The sequence below is a fragment of the Anarrhichthys ocellatus genome, unplaced genomic scaffold (assembly GCF_004355925.1).
Source record: "Anarrhichthys ocellatus isolate YVR2014 unplaced genomic scaffold, GSC_Weel_1.0 scaffold7, whole genome shotgun sequence".
NCBI lineage: Eukaryota > Metazoa > Chordata > Actinopteri > Perciformes > Anarhichadidae > Anarrhichthys > Anarrhichthys ocellatus.
In genome coordinates, this window is record NW_022280037.1 from 9,588,395 (window position 1) to 9,601,419 (window position 13,025).

Sequence of the window (13,025 nt, forward strand, 5' to 3'; positions counted from 1 at the left end):
CTAAAAAGCATGCATGGCAGAGAAGCTCTGATTACACGCAGAGGGAGAGCAACTTCATTCTTTTCTCAGGTAGACATTACTCCACTAAATCTTTATTAATGCTCTGAATCCCACATAGGGTGACGAAGGAATGGAGTATGGCGCACAGGTGAGAAAAGAGGAATTTAAGGAAACAAAATTGAAATGTTACCGAACATAAAAGACAGAACTGTCTAGATTTTGAATCACTTTTTATAACACATGGCGGCGCTGAACCAACTCCTCTCACAAAGTGTTTTCATTTACACAAGTAATTTATGCTACGCTAATAAATCACCTCAGGGTGACCACAGCCACGCGAGTGCATAACCCTAAGGGAACACAACATAAGTCTGGAGTCTAGGGGGGGGGGGGGGGTGTTGTCCAACCTGATCCAACTACAACCCCGTAGACAACGTGATATCAGCCCAAGAATCTGAAAGCTGCTGAGAAATGGGAGTGAGCATCGGGCACGGCAATTTGTCATTTTATCTTTTGAAGTGTTGCATAGTGTAGGACAACTCTGATCCAAGTCTCTGATTCCCCACAAGGCTCTGACAGAATACTGGTAGTTTGACAAGGTCTACAGTATGCGCCGCAATGCTTCACATGCCTCAGATGTTGACATTGATTTCAGAAGTCTATCTCCATCCCGGACATGCACCTAATCCATCTTTTCCTTCCCCCGATACCAATTCCAATACCTCAACTCAAGGTACCGATCAGATACCAGTGCTCTCTTTTTAACAGCTTTGAGTCATCTTTTGGACTCATTTTTATAGAAGGTAACATGAGGTCAGGGAACTGAAAGTGACTAAATGGATCTGATAGTGTAAACAATGTTTATAACGACACTGACAGAGACACTGTATTTAATGTGGACCCATCTGGCTAATACCTGATCCACTTAATGCATCCCCTTTGCGGGCCTTGCGAATCATAAAAGACAGCAGGGTGTCCTCTAGTCTCATCCTGGCAGTAAATGTTCTGACGATTTTGTTGTGAGGAGCCTCTCAAGCTGTAAGTATTGAAAGTGATAAAGGGAGGAAATAACAGCTCAATACCAGAATTTGATCCACTACAATATGTACTCCTGTGCCACAAGGGAAACCTCCATCAGCTTTAGTGGTTTTGTGCTTTGTTTCCCAACACAAATACTACACCCAGCAAATAGTATTTGCACTGTATATTATGCACTGCACCTGGCAGAAAAAGTGTTGATTCTGATTGCTTCTGAAGCCTGTAAACCCATAAGTCTCCTTTTTCCAGAGGGCATCTGCCCTTTGGCTAACAGCACCTGGCTGACTGTGGTTCCTTACGCATATAAACCGAGTTAGTTTCAAGTCTCTTCCTCAGGCACGGCTCTCAGATTCTCTTGCATGTGGCATATGTATTTACGCCTGTGTGTGTGTATGTGTGTGTGTGTGTGTCTCCTCTTTTTAGGCTACGGGATAGGCCTGCCCCAGGGCTCTCCTCTAACCCGTAATGTGTCAGAGTTCGTGAGTCGCTACAAGTCTGATGGCTTCATGGACATGCTACATGACAAATGGTATAAGGTTGTGCCCTGCGGGAAGCGAGTCTTTGCCGTCACTGAGGTAAGTCAATGGTGAGAGAGGGTTGTTAGTGTATTTTGTACGTGTATGGTGTGTAAAGCAAAGCTTTCTGCCACTGCACTCCTGCGAATGAGTCTCCCTTTGGGACACGGGACAGGATTGCCTGCCAGCTAAGCACACATGCGTCGACGCGTATACATACGCAAGCGGACAGACATACAAACGCATGAACGCGGGCCTGTTTGCTGACTTTAACCAGAGTTACAGGCACTTACTGTCTGAGTGTCCATACTTATTTGTGTCTTACAGCAGAGAACTCTCAGTTCTCGCCCTCCCTCTCTTTTTAGAGAGCTGGGGATCTCTAGACGGAGCACACTGTCTGTGTCTATATCTCTTGTTTGTCAATAGACAAGCCATTCAACTCCCCTTGGCCGTCCCTTTTAAAACCCACTGCAAAGTTAAATCACACTCCAGCAATAAACAATATTAAACATTGGTGTCTACAGTGAAATAAAAACCCTTAACTTCAACCTGCATTAGGAAGTTATTACTATTCATCCCATTTGAAGCCCCGAGAGTGGGCTGCTCTCAAACAATGTGGGCGATCTTGCCCTCTGGATTGGGAGCAAAAGGAGGTCAGTGTTGTCGCTGATGGATTTGCCGAGTCAGCATGGGGCTAATTGCCATCGGAGGCAATGCCGAAATGAGCCGGGTGAAGGAAACATGATTAGAGAGTATTGGAAAAGCTCGCCACTGTCTCTTCCACTTCCTCCAGGCCCGTGAAAGCCTCATAAGAGATAGACATTATGTCAAAGGGAATGTGGGTGACACCAAATGGGAACAAACTGCTCTTCAATTAACCATCCTCTCTTTTTACCGTCGCCCCTCTAACTGCTGTTTCTTTCAATTACTCTCAGTTTTGCTTCCCCCCCAGCTCCCAATGCTTTTCATTCCTCCGCATCCTTTTCTTTTCCAAATATGTCTTTTAACGGCGTTGCCCTCTCCTCTTTATTTTCTATTATTGTGTGCTTTCACAGGCAAACCAGATATACAGCAGCAGAATATCAATTGCATGTTCACAAAAAGTGGCCTAAATGGCAATTATGTAAATACGAACCATCAATCCCTGTATTTCTCTCTGTCGGCTTGAGACTTTACTAATCAGTGTCTCTCCCCCAAACCCCTCTTTCTCTCTTTTCTCTCTCTTTTCCATCAGACTCTTCAGATGGGGATCCAGCATTTTTCAGGCCTATTTGTGCTGCTGTGTATGGGGGTGTGTGGAGCCTTGCTGACCTTGGCAGGTGAACACACCTTCTATCACCTGGTCATCCCTTGGCTCCGACGCACGCACACACTGCAGTACTGGCTGCACACCAGCCAGGTGAGTGAAACCGCACTGCAAGGGACACGTGCACATGCTCTCAGGCACTTGCTCTCGTGTGCTCAAGCACACAACAGAAAGGATGCACAACAGCAGTCTTCAGGTCACATGAGAGCAGTCATACACACACACACACACACACACACACACACACACACACACACACTAGCATACTGCTGTTGGTGAGACTTCCTAACCCCCTGGAGTTAACTCTCATCTTGTAGGTAACCTGCGCCCTCTACTGTTGGAAACTAACATTCAAGAACAAGACTCATATTTTACTTAAAACCTCATCATATCATGTTTCGTAGGACAGATTTCAATTTCAAAGTTTTGAAACTTTAAGCTAAATGTTTCGCTAATAAGCCCTTTGTTAATTAACTAATTCGTTTTTTAATTGTGCTTTATAACGTTACCTTAATACTTTAAATTAATGAGTTAATTAAGTTCAAGGTTATTAAACTGTTACCATTTGCAGCGCTATATTGATTGTTTTTTTCTATTGTGAGGCAATTGATATGTAAATATATGTCACATGTATCTAAATTTAAGATATTAAATATATTTAATATTAAATATGTTTAAATATCTTTTAAATCAACCTTCTTAGACAAATTATTGTATTTTATCACTTTTTACTGCATGCAACATACTTTAAAATATACCTTATTTAACATGCAATTCAAATGTGTAGTTTTGTAAAGAAAAGGATACAAAGAAAAAGAATAATAAGAGATCTAGAAGATCTTTTTTGCAATAAAGCTGTTTGACAATTTGTGCCTTTATGACAATGTGCACCACGAGAGACACAAATTGGGGATTTAAAGGTCATATTTAGTTTTTTTACGAAAGTCTAGCCGTTACCAAATGAGGTGCCCGTGGCGATATTTATGAGTGAATAATGGATCTCAAGACTGCTGTTTGTTACAGCCCTCTAAAAGGGCAACCACTCCTGGGCAGCCGTTAGCATTCATCACAACCCAGCTCGGTTATCTGAGAGGATAACATCTGAGTCTAGTCCTTCAGGATAATCCTTACCTAAAGTCAGAGGCTCTCGTTCCCTCCGATATCTTCAGGCGAATATATATCAGGAAGAAAGAATTAAAGCAGAGTCATCCCTTCTACCTTAAGAGGTTGGTTGGGAGTCTAACCAAAGCACTTGGGTACGTAAATCAAAAAAGGCTTTACTGATGCCTTAACCTCTCTCAGAGTTTTAAGCATAAAAGCGCTGTCTCTCACTGAATTTACAATCATTTAATTAAATTATTCAGAGCAGCACCACAGCAGGATATGCGAGGAATAACTGTCACTGATGTTCTGTACAATTGGGTGGAATAATGATAATCTCAGAAATTCAAATGCGTCGTTTCTCCCGGCTTATTTGAGAGCTGGAGCTGATGAAGTGATAACATATTTCACATTAATAGTCGGTAGTTCTCTTTTATATTTGTTTCTTTTTCTTCTCTACTTGCAGAAAATTCACAGAGCCCTCCACACCACATATGAGGATGATGGGAAGGAGCTGACCGACCTCGACCAAAAGTAATGAAGTCACTGACTGACTTCATCTATACACTTGATTGTCACCTTCCATTTGAAACACCCAGAATAAGTTATACACAAAGTTGTTTCAAGACTTTTATAGGATCAAATGTCACTTTCCTGTTGCCAGTACAAAAAAACAAAATCTGCCTTCTGTCAAGAAACTACCTTTAAAGTCTTAAAGGAACAGTTTGACATTTTGGGAAACGGCTAGCCTGGCTCTGTCCAAAGATAACAAAATCTGCCTACCAGCACCTCTAAGCTCTCTAATTCACACACTATATCTTGTTTGTTTAATCCGTTCTCAGCTGCTGACACCTCAACGTTAACGTACAGACTGTTATCGATCTTCTCATCGAACTCTCTGCAAGACAGCGGATAAGCATATTCCCCAAAATGTCAAACTTTAACTTTAAAACAAGTCGAATTGTATTAGAAACAGGTTGAAACAGCCACTCTTGCAGATTATTTTCACTTTCATAACTTGATAAACAAAGTGACTTTAGATGGATATTTCTTGCCTCCTGTTAGATCTTAAACAGACATGACCTTTTATTTAGTTGTATGTGTAACCCAAATTGAAAAATTCTAATCAAGGCAAAACAAGTGGCATAATCAGCATTCAAAGGTCTTATAATGTAGATATTGAGATTTCCATGTCTTTTTTTTATTATAAAGCAGGTATAGGTGCTATATAAATACCAAAAAGTCAAACCACAGAGAAAAACACACAGCCCATATTCAGACACTCTGCTTTTAATTCAGGCAGACAGTGTGAGCAAAATATTGTCTTTTTTTAAACAGTAGAGCATGTAAACATGTTCTAGTAGAAACGCAAGTATGAACCAGAAAATAAGCATGATACGTCTTCTTTAAGTCAGATCACACTGCTTAGTCTGCACTTGATAATAAACCGTATATATTTTGTGTTTGTAAAATGTATCCATGTATACTTCTGTACAGTATATCTCACTGGATATATGCCCTTTGCTGTGATCTTCCTCTCTTTCACTAGCCCCTCCTCTTGTATCTCAGAGAACTGCACCCTACACAGGAAGCAGTATCAGCCTCCTCCCCCATCTCCTCCCACATCCCTCCCTGCTTCCACTACAGCTGGAGACACCTGCAACTCCTCACCCTCCCATGAGCCCAAGGAGAAACGTGTGCACTTTGACCTGGAAACCCTCCACAGCTACCGCCTGCGCACACACACCGCCTCGGTGCGCGGCAGGCCCGGCATGGTCGGCCGTCCCGGGCTAGGCCTGGGAGGCTGGGGGCTGGGAAGCCTGGGGCGTTTTACCTCCCCTCCACAGATTAGCCTCCATTCCAATGGGGGACCCGTCTCTTCACTGGCTTCCACAGGCTTGGTGCTGTCTCCCCTGGCGAACCGGGCCGCTCAGACCAGCCTGTGGGAGGGGGAGCTCCAGGACCTGCAGGGGAAGATCGAGACGTTCCGCACCCAGCTGAGAGAGGCTCTGGCCAGGAGAGCAGAGATCCAGAGCAGCCTGGAGAGAGAGAGGTGTGGCCTTGTGCGCAGGGATACCAGTCTGGAGAGGGAAAGGGACAGACAGAGGATACAAACTATTAACACAGACAGAAGTAGCTCCACTCAGCCCAAACTCCCTGAGCGAGACAGGACCAGCCAGCTGCAAACCCTGAACAATCAACAAACAGGGAGGGAAAACCAATCAGGCGGTCCCTGGACTCTGGAGCACGGGAGAAGCAGCCAATTAAACACAGTTAACAGTTTGGACAGAGGGAGAGCTAACCAGTTACGCTCTGTAAACACTTTGACGGGAGAAAGGACTGTCCATTCGCGCACTTCCACCAGTTTGGAGCGAAGTCGAGTCAACCAACCAGGAGCTGGAAACATACCTGTCCAATCACGGAACACTTCTAGCCTGGACAGACAGATGGCTAACCTATCACGCACTCTGAACACTCCTGAGAGGACAGAAGCCAGCCAATCAAGTGTAAGCAGCGAGACTTGATGCGTAGGCTTGTGGAAAGAGTAGTGCAGTTGGTACTTGCATAGCCGTGGGAAGATGGCTTTGTTGGAATGGGTGAAGTTTAAGGGACACCTGCTGGAAAATGACAGTATATGTTAACTCACACCATTACTTACCGCAACCTAATCATTTTCACACTCGCTTAAAATTCCAACTAAAAAACTTTAACTGCAAATAAAGAACTTGTAAAATGTCTACATTATCCATGAAAACCATTAATAAGCAATGTAATCTTGTGGAATGAAAGCCAATATGATTTCAGCAAAAACTCAGTATATTTTCAGAAAAAAACAAATCAGAAAAATCTGGGAATAGCCATGACGATATGGGTAATCTGGCAATGCTAAAAATCCCTGTGGTCAATCAAATGGTTGTGTTTATTGAGGAGACCAGTGGTTTCCATTAGGAACCATAAACCACAGCTGTTTGACAAACAGAAGCCCATCAGCTGAATATTGATATATGGCCTGTTTCACTGACTAAAGAGGCCTACAAGCACATTGAGAAGTGAGCACAGGGAAATCTTAAGTTAGCCCAATGTGAAAAAACACCAAACTAAACTATATGAAAATACACTTGGAACATCTGTGTTAACAGAGTGCCAGGAGCAGGAGATAAAGATGCAAAAAATCTATATATTTTGAGTAATAATTGCCCAAAAATGTGAATGATAAAGGAATAAAACTTTGAAGAAATAGTGGTACAGCCCTAAATCATGTCCATAAAGATCCCATGAAATAAAAAAAAACAAGCGTTTTGTGTGTTGGCACTTTGTATCCTTGTGTGTATTGTCCCCGCCATCAACACTACAACACTAATACTGCTATGTGAAAAACACATTTTTGGATATTTTTATAGCAAAACCTAGCCCTCGTAAAATGTGTCAAAACGAAAAAGGTGCGCGCTCTTCCCAAACAGATGCTTTGAGATGGTAATTACCCCGGTGCTTTGATGGTTCCTGCATAAAATCACCATATTGTGGCAGAAAAATACACATAAATGGAAAACGTTTACCCAAATACACACCTCCAGCCCATTTCATGGCAGCTAGGTTTAGTTAACTCAAAGTACCATTCCACTTCAATTGTTTTGTCCTTGTTACCTATTATGAGCAAGTCGCAATCTGCATTCCATATAGCGCGACTCCTGTATTACACATAATGTTAAATGCTCATGGGGGGTGTAACTCAGCCTGTGAAAGCAATAGTCTAATGTCTTCTGTAGCTCTGACAAGAGCTTCAAGTCTGAGAGAATAATACCTGGTGACGAATAATCATTTGGAGACAGCGAAGGACTTAAACGTAGAGGTGGGTGACCCTCCTCCACATCAAGTCTATAATAAAAAGATTCTATGGGGGAATGTAGGATCCAGTATTTTTTAAGTTAGAGACAAAACATCAGGACTCCTGCAACTTTATGAAAGTGGAAATCAAATGGAGACCCTTTCCTTTGTAGTATGTTTTTTTTGGGGGGGGGGGGGGTTGGAAAACAAAGCGGACCCATCCCATTACTTGCAGGACTACTTTAACATTTCATGTGTTCATCTCTAGCTGCAGCAACGTGGGTCAGAGTTGTGTTATTTGGCTTAATTTTCCAAAGTGCTGTAGTTGATGTCTAAGGTGGCATATTTTCAAAGATGGAGCTCTCCTTCAGACTGTTAGAAATAACAATCCAACATTGTGTTTCCATGGAGCCATGAAAAATTACAATCTCAAAGTAATTTCCCTGAACTTTCAATTATCAGCTCAAACAGCTCAGAACAGTTGCACACATCTGTTTGGATTGTGGCTCCAGCCAGTAAACAAGTGCCGTCAATTTGGAATGAATTTGTTCACCATATCATTACTGAAGGAACTTATCTGGCAAGGATTTTGCGCTCAGTGAGTGTGATGTGCATGAATTCACACTGATTACATTTTACTAGCTCCCTGCAGATGTGAGTGAACTCCTATAAGTGAGAACTCTGTTTTTCCTTTTGTCATTATTAAACATTAAAATAGATGTACTCTTTTACACTGTTTCCACTCAGATAAAGCCTTTTTTTTTACTTTCTAATAAAACAAAGTGAAGTAAGTTTCATGCTCCATGTCAATGATGAAGAGAGAAGGCTCTTCAGAGGATGAATATATTGGGACTCTCATGCAGTTATTCAGTCAGCCACCAGAGGGAGCTGCATCCCCGCTTCCCGCGGCTATGGGCAGTGGAGAGTTTATGGATGGAGGTTTTATTCCAACAAAACAACTTATATCAATATGACAGATGGAAGCTGCATTTGATGTTGTTGTTCTCATGCAATAGCAGAGGACCTGGGGAAATAAGGCCTTTATGAAATCACTCCAGCACTATACACTGCAATGTCACCGAGTAGTATTGGAATACTCAATCTTGTGTGAGAACGCTTTGAACAGGTGTTGGGGATTTCACAGGTCGGAGACACTGATGTTACTGAAACAGAACTTTAGGCTTCTATGACGGCACTGATGTACATTTAAACGTTTCAAACGTTGCTGTGGTGTGAAGTGGTTGTGTTCACATGCCATGGTGTTTATGAGGGAAAAAATATATATTTTAGGTCTTTAACGAGAAAGAGCTTGTGGTATTGGATATTTAAACAAATACTTTTAAATTTACCCGTTATATAAAAAAAAGTGTAAAAGCATATTATTGAATTTTATCACAATGATCATTCTCATGTTTTGAAATAAACATTTATATACTTATTTACTTGCATTATCTCGTATTTTCAGTGTGAACACAATGAGCACATCGTCCAAATCACTTTCAAAGTAATTTGAAATCTAGTAATCCACCAATTTAATTGCATATGTGTGAACATTTAATCAAATGTTTTAATTATTTTCTGCAGGTAGATTTTCATCCAAAATTGTCAAGGCCTCTTCATGTGAGTACAAAAACACAAATTTCCCACAAATGACCCTGGCATTAAAGTCAAAAGTGCCAATTTAAAACATACTACGCACGTATTGAACTGCAGCATTGCTAAATGTGCAAGCTCAAATCTGTTTCAACCTCTTAATACACAAAGAGTGTAGAACAGAGCATCTGCCCCCAACACTAGTGTTTGTACTGGATGAGCTTTAATTGGTTTTGAGTTACAGGTGTGAGAAGGGCAATCAGCTTCTTAAAGCAGCATGATGCTGTTTGCTGACCAAAAAGAAATATTAATAATTAAACAGCTAAAAAAGGACATGTAGATATAGTAACCTGAGATAAATATACAACAATACATGAATCACAATTTGTCCACATTCATATCCTAAAGGAATAGTATGAAAACATTTTTTTAAATCCTATGCTCCTAATGTGTTATATATACTTCAATATTATGTTACATTTTTTTCTACATCTGGTATTATGATGGTGTCCATTTTGAAAATATGTAGTTTAGATTTTAAACTGGACTTTGGATATGCCTCCCCTACACCTGTTACTGATCCAGTATAAAATGTGAAAGTGTGCTCCTCCTCTGTTTAGCGCTTGTGAGGATCAGAGTGGGCTGATAGATGTGCATAATTTGGGCACAGGCATTGTACAGTAGTATGTGGAGTACTGTACACCACTTGGGTCTCCAGCAGAAAAACTAGTACTGAATGACCAGTGTGTTGCCAAGTTGTTGTTTAAAAGCTCTGTATAATGCAGCTTCTAAAGGGGAGATCCTCTGCTCCACGCTGATGCTTTAGCGTGATTAGCATCACATCTGGTGATGAAAATGACGGGTTGTAGCCGCTCTAAAGCTGAGTTTACTTTAAAGACCTGCAACTATCTCATGCAATTTCAGGTAAAAAAAGAAATAAAGATGAGAACATTTTGACAAAAATAGGACTATGCAATCAGATAGTGATATTGCACAGATACTGTCACTTATTGAAATCCATCTTACAAAGATCTTCGTTACACAAGTCAACGTAACATGCGGGATTGCAGCACAACAAGAGAGGTGGGGAATAACGGTTGCTGTTGCCTCATTGTGGCACAAGCCCAGAGACTTCTCTAAGCAACCCTTTGTTCCCGAGGCCACTTAGGAGGAGCTGTGAGCACTGCTCCACCTGAGGGTATAATGGTATTGTTTAACTTGTCGTGTAATGACAGCTTTCAACCGCACAGAGGCACTTGAACCTGCATTCATGTGCCTATAGGGGATAGGCACATGAATGCAGCGTGTGGAGTGGAGATACCTGCAGAGAATCACGTATATTTTACTGAGAGAGTGACGGTGTGAGAGTGTGCTCATTTTACAATCATTTTATCAAAAAGATAGTGAGTCGTGTATTTGAGTGTGTGTGTGTGTGTGTGTGTGTGTGTGTGTGTGTGTGTGTGTCTGTCTGTCTGTCTGCGCCCCTCATATAAATTTGCTAGTCAGTCACACTTCAGTTACCCCATGTAGCGGCGTCCTAGATAACATGGCAGAGCAAATCATTGTTACACATTGCATCTGTATTGGTCTATAGTCTTGTCTTTCATATTACAGTGGAATGTTTCTTAACCACATAGTAACATTAATACTCTTTTAAAAGACTAGTTAACACTGAAAACTGAGTGCTTATGTGAAACGTGACACTTGGTGAAGCAAATGAAGAATAGAAATAGACACCGCAAAATATGATTCTTCAGAGCCGGTGAGAGCTAACAGCCTGTGGGATGTTTGAAGAGGATGAGAGAGAGAGGTGTGTAGCACGCTGATGATTTAGTGCCGGTGAATCGACCGGACTGTATAAAGTGAAGATAATCGCAGGGTGATAAAGCCAATCAATCACATGTTCTCTGCACTCGCACAAGGTTCGATTCTCCTTGTAATAAAATAAACAATGGGCTCTTTGTCAGGTGACGGGGATGCACTGAATGGGTTGTTAAAAAAAAAAAAAATCAATCAGAATCCAATCACAGAACTGTGTGGGCTCTCATAGATGGATGGATGGATGGATGGATGGATGGATGGGTCGACATGCAGCTGCTTTTAATGCAATACATATGTGGAGTGTGTGCCTTACACTGCCTCAGCCTGGAGATCTGTATTTACTATGTGTGCATGGATGTAGTAGGTGTGTCCCTTGGCGAATGCCTACCAATGCACACATGCACATGTGCTGCATGTGTGGGCGTCTGCATGTGGTTTGCACACATCTGAATGGAGATGGTTGGCAATTTGCTCAGACTAAGTAATTGGGTCACAATTGTGAAAAGCAATCAAGAAGAATCTTAATCAAACTCAAAAATCCCCAATGTACTGTACATCTCTCCGGCAATTCCCTCGAACTGGGGTTTATAGCGAAGAGTGCTGATAATACACTAATTCTGTATTTCATTAAATCCAACTGTGGCAATTCCTGCATCTCAGAGTTACTGTTCCTGTGACCAAATCCACCATGTTGAGAGGAGTGTGGGTAGTCTGTGGGAAGCAGGCAAGAGTGCTCGTCCACCTCCACCTCACATGGCTCTCTCCCTCCCTCTCTGTAATGCTTTGTCTAGTAGGTAAATAGGAGCCATGCCCTGTGAGTGATGAGTTCATTAGCTCCTGCCAGCTGTGACCATCCCTTGGGTAATATTGGTGGGGTGTGTGCGTGATGTTGTCGGTGTGGGGGGGCTCTGGGGTTGAGGAAGGGGGAACATGGGGAGGGAGTCAGAGACTGAGGGAGTACCCCATGAGAACCAGAGAAACTCCCTGGCAACCAGAGACGGGATCAACACTAAATGGGGCACTCCAACCCTCCCCCCACACACCTCAATTCATCTAGCACCGAGCAGCAACACAGAGCCAAATCACAGAGATTGAGAGAAAGGGGGAGTGGGTGCTCCTGTGTGCGAATATATGAATGAGTGTAAAACCATCTGAGGCTGGTCAGCAGGCGGCTTCCTCCTGCTCTGCACCCTCTCAAATGAGTCAGAGCAGGTATTAACATGGCAGTGTCCCAGAATGTGTCACACCACCCGGTTAGAGAGAGAGAGAGAGAGAGAGAGAGAGAGAGAGAGAGAGAGAGAGAAACACGTGGGTGCTAAATTGATGTTTAAATTCAGTTTAAAGCCCCATTAAGAATTGATAACTGTGGGAGCAAAATATGTAGATCTCTATACAGGTAACGTATTCAGCGACCACAGAAGTGCGCGTGCACAAACGCGCCATGCACAGACCACCATCCGTGCACCCACAGCCGACTCTCAGATATTAATTTTCGCAATGTCGTGTGTGTGTGTGTGTGTGTGTGTGTGTGTGTGTGTGTATGAACAAACGCGATGCTCGGTGTGATAGCGGGGGCTTTTAACGCCACGAGCTCCTCACCAGAATCCAAATGCACCACAGTGGTCAGACGCGTGCCACACCCTTCTGGAGTAAACAAAGGGCAGGGACATGTGAGCTTTATCATCCCAGGGAAGATACAGAAGTTGAGGGTTAAACAAACCAATCTGATGGTGAGAAGCACGGGGCGTATCTGATGGCGAGCCTAATATTATAATTACAATGAAAATTGGCTGCTGCTTATAGATGAGAGGTTATCATCGAAAGAC

The 13,025-nt window shown here is 42.4% G+C and overlaps 1 protein-coding gene across 2 annotated transcripts in view; it reads left to right on the forward strand.

Annotated features, from left to right (window-relative positions):
- The window catches only part of LOC116383304 (glutamate receptor ionotropic, NMDA 3B-like), a 69,434-nt gene extending 60,127 nt beyond the window's left edge, over window positions 1–9,307 (forward strand). The window contains exons 9-12 of one of the 2 annotated variants that reach the window (XM_031847028.1): window positions 1,462–1,613; window positions 2,788–2,952; window positions 4,427–4,494; window positions 5,510–9,307. In XM_031847028.1, coding sequence (XP_031702888.1) covers window positions 1,462–1,613; window positions 2,788–2,952; window positions 4,427–4,494; window positions 5,510–6,485 — 1,361 coding nt within the window. In that variant the 3' untranslated portion in view covers window positions 6,486–9,307. The remainder of the gene's footprint in view (window positions 1–1,461; window positions 1,614–2,787; window positions 2,953–4,426; window positions 4,495–5,509) is intronic. The other variant, XM_031847029.1, reaches the window with a different exon arrangement.
- The last annotated feature ends 3,718 nt before the right edge of the window (window positions 9,308–13,025 follow it).